The sequence below is a fragment of the Cherax quadricarinatus genome, chromosome 5 (assembly GCF_038502225.1).
Source record: "Cherax quadricarinatus isolate ZL_2023a chromosome 5, ASM3850222v1, whole genome shotgun sequence".
In the NCBI taxonomy this organism is placed as follows: Eukaryota; Metazoa; Arthropoda; class Malacostraca; order Decapoda; family Parastacidae; genus Cherax; species Cherax quadricarinatus.
The window spans coordinates 8,165,825-8,180,662 of NC_091296.1; the positions used below are offsets into that span (position 1 = coordinate 8,165,825).

A 14,838-nucleotide genomic window follows, 5' to 3' on the forward strand; every position below is an offset into this window, starting at 1 on the left:
CTACCGTGTAGGAGAAACGTTTCGGAGATGAAGATATATAATTGTTGCAAGATATATAATTGTTGCAACAATTATATATCTGTGGCGATGGTGGGTCAATTGCTGCTAATGTGATAGTGTCAGCCCCTACTGGCGAAACTGACGACTGTCACTTCAACTCTTGCGGTCTCTCAGGTGTTTGTCAATATTACAAGGTGGTATGAGCATATAACCATTTTCAGTGACGAGCCGCACTGGCACCGCAAGATACATGCTCTCACTTCACTTAGTTCCGCCTGAACGGCTAGTTATTGTGTGCCCCATGTTCATTATGTATGAGGTAGCACAACAGAACAAGGATTACAGATGTCATAGTGAGTCTTTATCGGACCCTACTGGGCACAGTTGTATCTTTAAAGATATAGTCATTTCAAGTATTTCAATTTCTTCACGTAGGTAGTCTACACATTATATTATAATATCCACACATGGTAAATCTATCCAGTACATTAAGTAGATATGTCTTCAAGAAAATTCATGTATTTTGTTACTAAAAAGTTTGGGCATTTACTAGGTAATAATCTCGTCAAATAGGTTAGTCTCTTTAAATAACAGTTCGTATATTTAGCCAGTGCAAGGTGTGGATATAGCATCAAGATCTTAGATACCCTGACTGTCATTAACAATGTAGCGATTTCCCATTTCATGTATAGTGTGTGGATGTGTGACTAAATGGATTGGTGTTTGGACTTCATGTTCTAGTGTATGAGTCCCCCCAGTCTCCGTCCACACACTTGACAGTTCATGTTACTCAACTCTCCTGTGCGATCCGAGCTTCCGGAAATATGTAACCTAACCTTGGTCCAGCAGTGGCGACGTCTTGTGCCACTCATCTTGTTCCGTTCTTTATAAATGTTTCACTTGACACGTTCCACTTGATGTGCAATCGATCTGGTAGTTCCTGTTTGCACTCTTTCTTTGTTTAAGCTCGTTTGGTAGTTCTTTTCTGGCTGTTATTTAAACTTCTGTTTGAGAAACCAAAATTATATTTGAAAATTTTATACAAGTTTAGCCAAGTCATAGACTTAATCATGCTCCCGGAGTTGTACGAGAGAGGGAGCTCACAAAAGTTTAACTTTAAATCCTTTTTCGATAATTTATGGATGAATAGCAAGTTACATACAGATCCCAGGCTGTTTAGAACAAATAATGAGAATAGTCAGAAACAATCTGTTGTTGCAGCACACTGCTGTTGCAAGCTGGTTTATGGCATTTTCCCCGTTGTGTTCAACGAAACGGATGGTTCAGTTATCACTTCGCCGGTACCACAAGATGAACGGTCACTAGGACTGACAGTCCAGTGTCTCTTGGTACCACAGGGACCGGTACCGTCTGGCACTTTTGTATTATTGATCGTGATCAGTATTGGAAAGGCGCCTTAGCCTACTTTTGTGTGAACGTGTGTGTATTCGCCTAATTTTCAGGAGGGGAGTGGATACATTCATTGTTGCTGTCTCCATTTCTTAACACTTTTTCGACCGGTTTTACTGATTTCTTGTCTCTAGGGCTTGATCATATCTACCCTTAAAGCTGTGTGTAGTGTTTGCCTCCACCGTCTCTTCTATTAACACATTTTATTATACTTAAGGTAAAAAAGTACTGTATGAAGTACCTTTCTCACTGCAGCTGCTATATGTTCCCTGGCTCCCTCTCTTATTTCAGACAGCCTGTCCATGACTACTTTATTTAATTCTCTTAGTGTTTTGAATGTCATGTTTGTTTCCGCCCTCCCCCCCCCCCCCACCCTCTCCGATCGTCATTTTTTTCTAATGTAGTTGAAATTCCTCGAGTCCCCTAGTAGACCATTATCCTCAGTTCCAGCACCAGTCTCGTTGCAAACCTTTGGATCACTTCTAGTTTCTTCATGTCTGATAAGGTGTAGGTTCCATGCTGGCGCCACATACACAAGAACAGTGGAGGATTGCAGTAGACATAGGCACATGCTAGGCAAGTTCAACTCATACTCCGGTATCAGCCCCATTATACGGTGTGTATGTCATAAACAAATCTGTATTCACGCCCCTGAGAGCGATTCTTAGGATTGCTTATCTTGCCGCTAAAGTTTTAAGAATTACTTTATATGTATTTTTGATAATATGCTTGGAGCAGTGTTTACACCCAGATCCAACTGTGCGCGTGCGTGCAGCTGATAGGCTTCAAACCTCACAAACCAACTAACCAACAATATTAATATAGATAATACTTAACTTTATTTCCAAATAATAAAAAATACATTTCTGCGTGTGTAGGGAAATAATGTTTGACCGTGCATACAAGGGTGGGATGTTTGGTAGTACTGAATGTATTAATGAAGAATGGGATTACCTGGAGAATGAGATACATGATACAAATGATTGGATCTGTATAATGAAGAGTGGGGTGTATTGTATTAATGATTTAATGAGAAATATAATTTGTTAGGTAAAAGGACACATGCAACAAAGACATTGCGGCAGTTTTGCTCCCCATGAGCTTTGTCAAGCCATTATAAACAATACAAGAACACAGAGTATCTAACAGTACTGCAACTAGCTGGGAATCGAACCCAGTACTTTTAACCCGGCTCCTGGGAACCAAGTTAACCTCGCGACGCCTTAACTTACTTGACCACCATGGTGAGTAAATGTCCCGGGTTCGATTCCCGGCTGGTCGCAGTATTTAGTTGCTTAAAACCACTTTGTTCTGTAGGTGAAACTGCATAAGCATTGTAGTTGGCCTATTGGCGTGTACTATTGATGGTAGGAGTGGTAGTAATACCAGTACTTTTAGTGGTAACTCTTGTTTGCTACGTTATGATCGGGTTTTATTGTTTTAAGAACTCGTGTTAATGTGTTAATATGTTTTAGAGATGAAGCTGCCTTTACTGTTTAATAGGATCTGAAATGGCGATTAAAAATAAAGGCATTTTCGTCTGTGGAAATTTGTCTCTAATCACAAAGCTGGTGTCGTTGAATCTCATCAAATGGTTGGTGGAGTTCTTGTGTTGTATACACGCTGTTCAAATTGTTTCTGTATTGATGTATTCACTGAGGAGTGTTTCCAGGCTCGTTCTAGTATCACCGACGTTTACCTTGTCACAGCCTCCGCCAAATTTACAATACCGTGGCTGCACCAGTTCACAAATAATCCATACTTATAAGAGAGGAAACTGCAGCCGGCATTGATGGCCATCATGGATCATTAATAACATGGTCATGAGATAATGATGGTTCAGGGCGAATCAAAATCTTCGTCAAACGTTAATTCTCCAAATTGCAGATTAAATGCTAAATCTACATAACAGAGTTGAGAGTCTTAGTGTAGTTTATATCTGGTGAGATCTGCAAATATTTGTGGTTTAACAGGTGTTGAGTTTTTCTAGGTTGTTTCTCTGGTCTAACTTGTTTTTTCATAACACAATTGACGCAGCCTTCTGGGTGATACGTCGCTTGGTAAAAGCAAATACCGTTTGGTATGTCCAGCAACTGAATGGGTGATCATTTGTTCATTCACCAGTTTTTTTGTTCCTTACATCCAATCTGGTCGTATTTCCGTGGAGTGGAGGTTGATGGTAAGCCTAAGGCAGGTTAAACACCATTTGTTAAGTCCAGTAACTACGTGGGTGACCATAACAGTAAGTAGGTAACTGAGTGTTAATCAGCTGTTGTGGGTCTCACCCCGGGGGGCTGTTAATGATTTCAATGCAAAACACTAAGATAGCCTAAGATTTAGATTTGACGTAGGATAACAGCTCTTAGCCTGTAAATGAGCCGAGGTTGGATAACTCTTAGCCTGTAAATGAGCCGAGGTTGGATAACTCTTAGCCTGTAAATGAGCCGAGGTTGGATAACTCTTAGCCTGTAAATGAGCCGAGGTTGGATAACTCTTAGCCTGTAAATGAGCTGAGGTTGGATAACTCTTAGCCTGTAAATGAGCTGAGGTTGGGTAACAGCTCTTAGCCTGTAAATGAGCTGAGGTTGGATAACTCTTAGCCTGTAAATGAGCTGAGGTTGGGTAACAGCTCTTAGCCTGTAAATGAGCTGAGGTTGGATAACTCTTAGCCTGTGAAGGAGGCAGGAGGAGCTTAAAGCTATTAGTGAAATTGAAAGAAATTCAAAATATTTCTTTTCATATGCCAAAAACAAGGCAAATACCACATCTAGTATCGGGCCCTTACTCAGACAGGATGGGACTTACACAGACGACAACAAGGAAATGAGTGAAATATTGAAATCCCAGTACGACTCTGTGTTTAGTGAACCACTAATCGGTCTGAGGATCGACGACCCAAATGATTTCTTCATGAATGAGCCTCAAAACTCCATAAATGTATGCCAGATTTCCGACATTACCCTAACTCCGATAGATTTCGAAAAAGCCATTGACAACATGCCTATGCACTCAGCCCCGGGCCCAGACTCGTGGAACTCTGTTTTCATTAAGAACTGCAAGAAACCCCTCTCGCGTGCCCTAAGTACACTATGGAGGAGGAGCTTGGACATGGGTGAAATTCCACAGTCACTTAAAACAACGGATATAGCCCCACTCCATAAAGGTGGCAGCAAAGCATTAGCTAAGAACTATAGACCAATAGCTCTGACATCCCACATCATAAAAATCTTTGAAAGAGTGCTAAGAAGCAGGATTGCAAATCACCTGGATTCCCAAAATCTGCACAATCCAGGGCAACATGGGTTCAGGGCAGGTCGCTCCTGCCTCTCACAACTACTGGATCACTATGACATGGCCTTGGATGCACTGGAAGAAAATCAGAATGCAGATGTAATATACACAGACTTTGCAAAAGCATTTGACAAATGCGATCATGGCGTAATAGCCCATAAAATACGTGCTAAAGGAATAACTGGGAAAGTGGGGAGATGGATCTTCAACTTCCTAACAAATCGAACACAAAGAGTAGTGGTCAACAGAGTTAAATCGGAGGCTGCCATAGTGAAGAGCTCTGTTCCACAAGGCACAGTACTCGCCCCCATCTTATTCCTTATCCTCATATCAGACATAAACAGATATACACCACAGCACCGTATCATCCTTTGCGGATGATACTAGGATCTGCATGAGGCTGTCATCTGCTGAGGACGCGGTTAACCTCCAAGAAGATATAAACAAAGTTTTCCAGTGGGCAACGGTAAACAATATGATGTTCAATGAGGACAAATTCCAACTACTCCGTTATGGAAAACTGGAGGAGATAATAACTAGAACAGAGTATACTACTGACTCCGGCCATACAATAGAGCGGAAAAATAATGTAAGGGACCTGGGAGTAGTAATGTCTGAGGATCTCACTTTCAAGGATCACAACAGTGCCACGATCGCACGTGCAAAGAAAATGATAGGATGGATAATGAGAAATTTCAAAACGAGAGATGCCAAGCCCATGATGATCCTTTTCAAATCACTTGTTCTCTCTAGGCTGGAATACTGCCGTACATTAACATCTCCATACAAAGCAGGTGAAATCGCAGATCTAGAGAGTGTACAGAGATCCTTTACTGCACGTATAAGTTCTGTCAAGCACCTTAACTACTGGGAACGCTTGGAAGCACTTGACTTGTACTCGTTGGAACGTAGGAGGGAGAGATATATCATAATCTACACTTGGAAAATCTTGGAAGGAATGGTCCCAAATCTGTACACAGAAATCACTCCCTACGAAAGTAAAAGACTGGGCAGGCGATGCAAAATGCCGCCAATAAAAAGTAGGGGCGCCATTGGTACACTAAGAGAAAACACCATAAGTGTCCGGGGCCCAAAACTGTTCAACAGCCTCCCATCAAGCATTAGGGGAATTGCCAATAAACCCCTGGCTGCCTTCAAGAGAGAGCTGGACAGATACCTAAAGTCGGTGCCGGATCAGCCGGGCTGTGGCTCGTACGTCGGACTGCGTGCGGCCAGCAGTAACAGCCTAGTTGATCAGGCCCTGATCCATCGGGAGGCCTGGTCGTGGACCGGGCCGCGGGGGCGTTGATCCCCGGAATAACCTCCAGGTAACCTCCAGGTGAATGAGCTGAGGTTGGATAACTCTTAGCCTGTAAATGAGCCGAGGTTGGATAACTCTTAGCCTGTAAATGAGCTGAGGTTGGATAACAGCTCTTAGCCTGAAAATGAGCTGAGGTTGGGTAACAGCTCTTAGCCTGTAAATGAGCCGAGGTTGGATAACTCTTAGCCTGTAAATGAGCCGAGGTCGAATAACTCTTAGCCTGTAAATGAGCCGAGGTCGAATAACTCTTAGCCTGTAAATGAGCTGAGGTTGGATAACAGCTCTTAGCCTGTAAATGAGCCGAGGTTGGATAACTCTTAGCCTGTAAATGAGCCGAGGTTGGATAACTCTTAACCTGTAAATGAGCTGAGGTTGGATAATAGCTCTTAGCCTGAAAATGAGCTGGGGTTGGGTAACAGCTCTTAGCCTGAAAATGAGCTGGGTTTGGGTAACAGCTCTTAGCCTGAAAATGAGCTGAGGTTGGATAACAGCTCTTAGCCTGAAAATGAGCTGAGGTTGGATAACAGCTCTTAGCCTGAAAATGAGCCGAGGTTGGGTAACAGCTCTTAGCCTGTAAATGAGCCGAGGTTGGATAACTCTTAGCCTGTAAATGAGCTGAGGTTGGGTAACAGCTCTTAGCCTGTAAATGAGCCGAGGTTGGATAACTCAGCCTGTAAATGAGCCGAGGTTGGATAACTCAGCCTGTAAATGAGCCGAGGTTGGATAACTCTTAGCCTGTAAGTGAGCCGAGGTTGAATAACGGCTCTCAGCCTTTACATTCAAGTGTTAAAAGAATTATTTACCCATTCACTCACCAAAGTGTTTCTTTCCAGGCTCTTGGATCGTGTTTCCGGGGCGTGGAGGCTGAGGGCAGCCCTAAGCCCGGCCTGGAGCAGCTGCCCTCAGCTGCCTGGGCTGGTGTCAAGGCTGGTGTTGACAAGATTCCCTGGCCCGCATGGGACGACGTCAAGGTGAGAGAGATAAAAAACTGGTATTTTTTAAAATAGTTCTACCCTGTAAAGAGGAATTCCTTGATGCTGGTGAAGGGCTCTTGGTCAAGGGAATTAGAGCTACCCTCCCTTTCCTTGGATCAAACTTGATTGCCTTCCTCCCCCACCTCTTCGGGTTTAGTGCTTCCTAATTAATATAAAAATAGCAAATTTTCCAGCTAGCATTTCACACACTTGAAGTCCAATAAAATATAAAAATATTATTCCAAATTTAGTCTCTGGGGGTCAGTCATTAATTCTAACATTAGGGATAAATCGCTAATTCTAAATCTGGGACTCTTGTTTTTTTTAATCCTGGAGATCAATTCTCAATTTTACTTCTAGGGATAAGTTCCTAAGTGTGACTCTGGGGATCAGTTCTTAATTCAGATCCTTGACTTTAGGTAAATGTACATATTGTACATTTTGATGTGCTCTCAAGATTACAACATTTTTGCGTGTGCACCAATCGCCCGATAAAGAATTAGAAGCATGCAATATCTGAGTATCTTTATTTGTAGACGTATCGCCATCCATAGGCTTTATCAATACATGTGTGAAAAATTACATTTATCTGAATGTATCATTATGTACATAACAGTAAATGAACAAAGATAAATATTATTTATCAGTTAGACAAGTAGGAATTTGGGACACCTAGGTCGCAAAAAATGTCCCCCTTCGATACCTACCACTGTCATATCCACAAGTTGTTCTGGACCTATTAATTACAAATGAAATATGTATCACCAGGAATGCTGGTAAATATATAAATTTGTGGACTGTATATTAAAATTAATAAATGGTTATATATATATATATATATATATATATATATATATATATACACACATATACATAACAGAATATATCTTAATATCACTCACCAATTTGACTGGAGATCAAGGTGTATCATACTCAGAAAACCTCACTGTCTATATACAAGAAAATAACACTGGCCAGAGTTACAAACATCACAGACTTATCTGAGGTTCCTGGAGTTGTCTTGTCCAGTCACCTGATATCTCAAGTTATGCAGGAATACACATCCAACAATTTCGCCTCCTATTTGAGAGTTGTCAGCCCAATTTTAACCTCTAGAGCACAAAAAATTCTTATTATTATTCACTAACGTTCTGTTCAATTCAAACAATAATGGCGAGTGTCTTCTGCGCAGGTGCAGCTTCTTCCCATTTTTGATAACATAATTTTTATTATATACAATATAGGACATCTATTTACCTATAAATTACCGTATTTCCGGAAAATATGCAGTATTTTCCACAACATGTTTCGCCATCCAGTCGCTTTATCAGTACAAATTTGTACTGATAAAGCGACGTGTGTAATTTTTCGTCTTGTATACTATTCAAGTACACCCATAGCCTAAATATGGACTCACTGGCTTCCTAATTCTGGTACGGGATTAGTTAGTAATTCTAAGTGTGAGGTGTTGACTGCTGGTTATAACAGAGCCTACACTTGCAGGAGAGCCTGAAACCAGACTGGGCTTCCATTAAGAGATCGACGAAGATCCCGACTTGGAGTGACCTTCCTAAGCCTAACCTTGACAACATCAAGCGGCCCTCTGTGCATGGCTTCAGGTAAGTGCTGCTCCTCTACTCAGTTACCTTGATACTGGTAAAGGGCTCTTGATCCATAGTGATTCACTTAAGGCAGTTTTGAAGAGCCCATGAATGTCATGGCCCGCAGACTTATTTTGCTTTAAGGGCCCACACGTTCCCCCGTTTTCTAATAACATGTTCATTTTTCCACTATAATTTACCTTGTCCATAATTACTATCGCATTTGATTTGTCTGTTTCGTAAGGTGAAGTCCAGGATCTTTCCTTAATTCACAGTATAACCTTTGAGGACAATTGTGTTGCAGGAGTCTGAGCTGTGCCCTACACGGGTTCAGCTCTTTAGAAAATACCAATACAAATTCCACTACTTTACATTGTAGTGTCCTCCATGCTGACGCTTCACATTCCAACATTATGTATGTAATGTGCGCATGTAGTGTACAGTATATGCATCTTGGCCCAGAGTTTATGCGATTTTTTTTACATTACTCGTGATATAAAACCCCACCAGGTGTACAGTACCTGAAAGTTGTTCTTACATTCACTAACCTTGTACGTATACGCAGTCGAGGTCATCATGTTGGTCACTGCTTCAGACTACAGACGCATAATATCCACTCCAGCTGCTTTGCCCCTTTTTTTCTTCACAGTTCACTTTACAAGCTAAAAGCCCAGCTTTTTCAAAGTTATACTACCACCTAGTATACAGCCAAGACTGGTCAGCTGTCGTCCACTCCTAGATGAATAGAGGCATCAGATGTTAGGAAACTTGTCCATACCTGACAATCGGGTACCTATTTATTGTTGGTGAACTGGGATATTAAGTGTAACGAGGGAGATAAAAGGCATAAAATACCTTTGTTTGTGACCTGAAAAAGCCCAGTGTGTGGGTGAAACGTAGTTAATAAGTGATTGCATTATACTGCATATGTTTAATTTTTCCAGGAGTAACAATACAGTCACATAACACGCAAGTACACCTATTTACTGCAAGGTAAATAGAGACATTAAGGATAAGAATGATAGGGAACCAGTTACTTTCCTTCCTTTTGCTGACGTTTTTTTTATTATTTATTAAGATTTAGCTCCATTGCTCACGTGTCAACATTTCTGCAGCTTCCCTGTATCCTCCTGCAGGATTTTATTATCCTCGTCCCTTGTTGCCAAAAGCATTGACAAGAAGGACTGAGGTGGGTTGAAGAGGCAGGAAGCTCACAAGTACATAGCGAAGGCATATGAAACATCGTAAAACTTTTATAGCAGTATTTGTGGTTAAAGAGCTTTATAAAGCTATTGTGATAACTTATCAAGTTATAATAACTTGTTAAAACTGTCATGGTAACCTTTATAAAGTTATCTTGTTGGTTTCAAAATATGATAATTTTGTAAAGGTTTCATGATAATTTTATCGAGCTATTAATAACTTTTTTTCAAGCAATAATGATAACTATCATGGTAATTTTGGTAATATAGCCTATGCTATTTCACATGTTTCGTGTCAAAGAATTGACTCGTTTGAGTCAATTTGACATAGAAAGCCCCTTGTTATTCAGAGCATTTCGGGCAAGTTAGGTCAATTTTGTCCTGGGATGCGACCCACACCAGTCGACTATTACTAAGGTTCCCATTATTACTGATGAGGATAAATAAATTGTGAAGGCTTACTCAGCCCGGTAACAACTTCAGTCAGTATTACCAAGGCTGGCTCCTCCTCAGGAAAATTAATGCATAGAAAAAGAATAAAAACTGACAAACAAACACTTTATTAATTAGAATATAAAATATAAAACACTTAAACATGAAATATTGATCCTACATTGAAGAAAATGAAAAATGAAAAATATAAATGATATCTGAATTCAACGCTAATACATATAAAACTTGGGTGTCTGGTGTTGGTGTCACTGCGTGTTGTTGAAATCGTAGCCGTTGCTGATGAGGGGGGGGGGGTCGCAGGTGTTGGTGACAATCCACTGGATAGTTCTTCACAGTATAGCAGTGAATAATCTATCCCGATGACAGGAAAGCAGGTTCTTTACTGCTGCAATGATGAGGGGTTACCTCCTGAGGGGTTTCCTCAGGAAGTTAGTCCGTCTCCTTCAATTCTACTCGTTGATTGGCAGGTGACCCTCTCTGTCATTTCAAGCTGTAAAGAGAGACAGATTACCCACTGCTTAAGAAATCACTCTCCATGATAAGTACAGTACCTAAAAGATGTGGTGATTAACATTTAACCTATCAAGACTGAAAGGACTAAGTTAATTATTGGTCAAAAGTGAAGCTTTCAACCAATAAGTCCACTAAAATATGATCAGGCGTGTACTTACAGTAGTGTTGGGAGCTGTGAGTCGAGTGATTTACTGTTTAACCGGAGCCCCACACGTCACCTTTCAGTGGGGGGAAGAGGGAGGGGAAGGGATTGTGGGAGCTAGACTGACCCTACCTTAACAAGCAGCCGGCAATCAAACTATCACTTTCTGGGAGGGGGAAAAAGGGGGGGGAAATAGCAGGAGCTTGACTTACCCTACCTTAACAAGTAGCCGGCAATGAAACTATTGTTACTATATACTCCCTCGCTACTCCTATCTATTGAACTTTTCCCTCACACTCCCCCATGCCAAGACTTATAGTCAAGGAGTATAAGAAGAATAGGTGAGGAAAAAGTTCTAACATGTGGAAGTCGCGTAAGGCAACAAATCTTCTACTGACTGTCACGACTTAACCAGTCAGAGAAATAATTGGATGAACCATTGATATATACAATATGGAACTTAAAAGCCTGGAGTGCCAATGTCCACCTCAAGAGGTGACTGTTGGTTCCCTTAAAAGTTTCTAGGTATATCAAAGGTTTGTGGTCCGTTTCTAAAATGAATTCTTTTCCCAGCAAATAAAATTTAAGTTTGGAGATACCCCACACAAGGGCCAAACATTCCTTTTCTATGGTGGAGTATCTCGTTTCTGTGGATAGGAGTTTCCGGCTTAGGAAGCATACAGGGAAGGGAGTACCATCATGGTATTGTAGTAACACCGCACCTAAGCCAGTATTGGAGGCATCAGTTCTTAAATAAAATGTTTTATTAATATCTGGAATCTTAAGTATAGGGTCTTTCGAAAAGATACTTTTAATCTCATTAAACTTTTCCTGAGCTACGTCGGAAAGTTCAAGAGGTTCCTTCACAGACTTTTTTAGGAAGTCGGATAAGATGCATGTAAGATCAGTAAGGTTCGGGATAAACTGTGCATAAAAAATTACAGAACCAAGAAAACTACGCATGAGCTTCTTGGTTTTGGGGAATTTAAATTCTAATAAAGCTTTGATCTTACTGGGAAGAGGCTGCAGAGAGTTATTAGAAAGTATCAGTCCAAGATATCTAATCTTGTTATACCCAAGGAAGCATTTCTTCGGCTTGGCAGTGAGGCCATGTGAGCGTAACCTACGTAAAACTGATGTTAATGTTTGGATATGCTCGCCCCACGTGGATGTCATTACGTAAATGTTATCAAAATAAACTGAAACATTTGGCATATTACCCAAGACCTTTCTCATCAGTCTCATGTAGGTAGCACAGGCAGTTACCAAACCGAAGGGCATAGTTCTATACTGCATCAGTCCTTGGTGTGTAGGAAAAGTGGTGTACTGCTTAGAAGAAGGATCTAACATTACTTGATGATATGCCTGTGCAATATCAATCTCTGAAAAGAAGGAAGAGTCATAAAATTTGTGTAGATCACTATCTATTAAGGGCATAGGCTCAGCATCCCACCGAGTGATAGCATTAAGGCCTGTGAAGTCAATAGCAAGTCTATATGAATTATCCTCCTTCTTAACCATGACTACTGGTGAGCAATATGCAGATACTGAAGGTTCAATGATCTTTAGTTTTAATAATTTGTCTACCTCTCGGTCAAATGCATCCCTAAGGTGAACTGGAACTGGATGTAATTTTCGTTTGATAGGATTGTCCGTCACTAAGTCAATCTTATGGACTACCGTGGAGGTAACACCTGGAATATCAGTAAAGACGTCTGAAAAGTTACTCACACATTGAAGTAGTTCATGTCTCTTATGGTCATCCAAAGATTCATTAATATTAATGTTGGTTGCGTCCGAGTGGTCAAGAGTCACCAAGTCATGTAGTTCTTCATCATAGTCTAAGTTAGAGGTGTCAATTACACACACCTTACATTCTTCAGTTGTCTTATCAAGTTCGTGTGGAGAAACTAAGTCGAAGTTATTAAGGCAGTTAACCGAATTTCTTCGGTAATATTTCTTAAGGATGTTGATATGATTAAGCTTAGGTTTCCCCCTGACTTATATGAGGTAGTCAACTTTCCCACAAATTTTTAATACTTTATATGGACCTTTCCATGCTACTAATAATTTATTTGACTTGATAGGCAAAAGTACAAGAACTTCATCCCCTACTTTAAAACTTCTCCTCTGACTTTTGGAATCAAAATAGGTTTTGTACTGGTCCATTGACAAGCTTAGGTTTTTCGAAACTATGTCAGGTCTCCTCAAGTTTGGATCTAAGGTCAAGGAGAAACTGGTAAGAAAACTGAACCTCAGCACTCACCTCCTCATTAGTCCATAAGTCATGAAGGATGGACAGTGGACCTCTGGCTTGTCTACCATAGAGAAGTTCAAAAGGTGAAAACCCCAAAGAGTCACTGGGAACTTCCCTCATGGCAAACAAAGCACAGGGTAGGTAACGATGCCTCTCCTTAGGTTTAAGGGAGCAAAGTTTCCTTAAAATGACTTGAGAATCGAATGCTGGCGCTCAATCCTCCCATTACAGCTGGGATGATAGGGTGTGGTGAAGAGAGGCTTCACTCCCAGAAGTTGGTATAGATGTTGCATTAAGTCACATGTGAATTGTGTCCCACGGTCAGACAAAATTTCTCTAGGGATGCCCACTCTGGAGAAGATGGACAAAAGGGCTTCAGCCACCTCTGTAATAGTTATGGTCTTTAAGGGAACGGCTTCAGGGAAACTCGAAGCATAATCAACTAATGTTAATGTATATCTATGTCCCCCAGATGAAAGTGGAGATAAAGGACCAACGATGTCAATAGCTACTCTTTCAAAGGGTACCGTAAAGACTGGCATTTTGACCATAGGTACTCGCCTGGTACCTCGGGAGGATGACAGTTGGCAAACTTTACACGATCTACAATAGGTAGTGACATCTGAGGACATTTTTGGCCAAAAATAGGTTTCCCTAATTTTATTTAAGGTTTTACGATGCGAGAAATGTCCGGTCACTGGCAGGTCATGAGCCATTTTAAGAACAGTCTCTCTGCATTGACTTGGAACAACTAAGATGGAATAGTCTATCTCATCTGAATTTAATTTGAATACTGACTTGTACAAGATACCTTTTATATATTCAAATTTATATGAAAAGTTTTTCCTTTGGATAACTTGATTTTGTTTAGCGGCATTATGGCAATTCTGAAGAGAAGGGGAATTACGTTGTAAATTGACAAAGGAGTCCTTCGATATATCTAAAGGCTTAAAGTCAGGGAAAATCAAAGGATGGACAGTAGGAGAAGCCTGGGCTTTGGTCTGAACCCTAGTCAAGATATTTATGGTATCGGAGGTGATATCTTCACTTTCATCTAACAAGTGAACCGGTGATCCTACTACCTCGCTTTCGAGAGTAGCATTACTGGGTTTTAATCCCACATGAATCTCGCGAGACATTGTCTCATCTGAACTTTCGAGGGGCTTCTCTGGCTCTACAGGAAGAGGATCTGAAAAGCTTATGTCCACCTTTGGTGATGAAAGGTCAACCTCAGAAGGAAGAATGGCACCTTTTACATTACCTATTAGTACGGAGCAAGAAGTGATGGGAGCTAGTACGGCTTCAGACCAACCTGTGAACCATTTAGACCTAATGTAACAACGGATGGTAGGAAAAGTGTCCGTACGGCCCAAGTAGTCTGAAAGTATAGCAGAGGAATGAGTTTTTTTAAGATTAGGGAACAGCTTATCAGAAATGACTATACATGTGCATCCAGTGTCTCGTAAAATGGTAGATACATTAAGTCCATTAACTGTTCCTGAACAGAAGGGTGCTTGGTCATTACAGTCTTTAAAACATCTTCCAACTTTTTGGACCTTCTTAGAAGGACAATCTGGACGTTTATGTCCCTTAACACCACACAAATGACAAACAGGAATAAAAGAAGTCATTTTACTTTCCACTAGAGGTTTTGATTTCTTAAGGTCTGATGAA

The 14,838-nt window shown here is 40.8% G+C and overlaps 1 protein-coding gene across 3 annotated transcripts in view; it reads left to right on the top strand.

Moving 5' to 3' along the window:
- The window catches only part of DAAM (disheveled-associated activator of morphogenesis-like protein), a 368,710-nt gene that overhangs the window by 210,481 nt on the left and 143,391 nt on the right, over positions 1-14,838 (top strand). For all 3 annotated transcript variants that reach the window (XM_070099657.1, XM_070099673.1, XM_070099665.1), the window contains exons 2-3: positions 6,856-6,993; positions 8,500-8,615. In XM_070099657.1, coding sequence (XP_069955758.1) covers positions 6,856-6,993; positions 8,500-8,615 — 254 coding nt within the window. The remainder of the gene's footprint in view (positions 1-6,855; positions 6,994-8,499; positions 8,616-14,838) is intronic.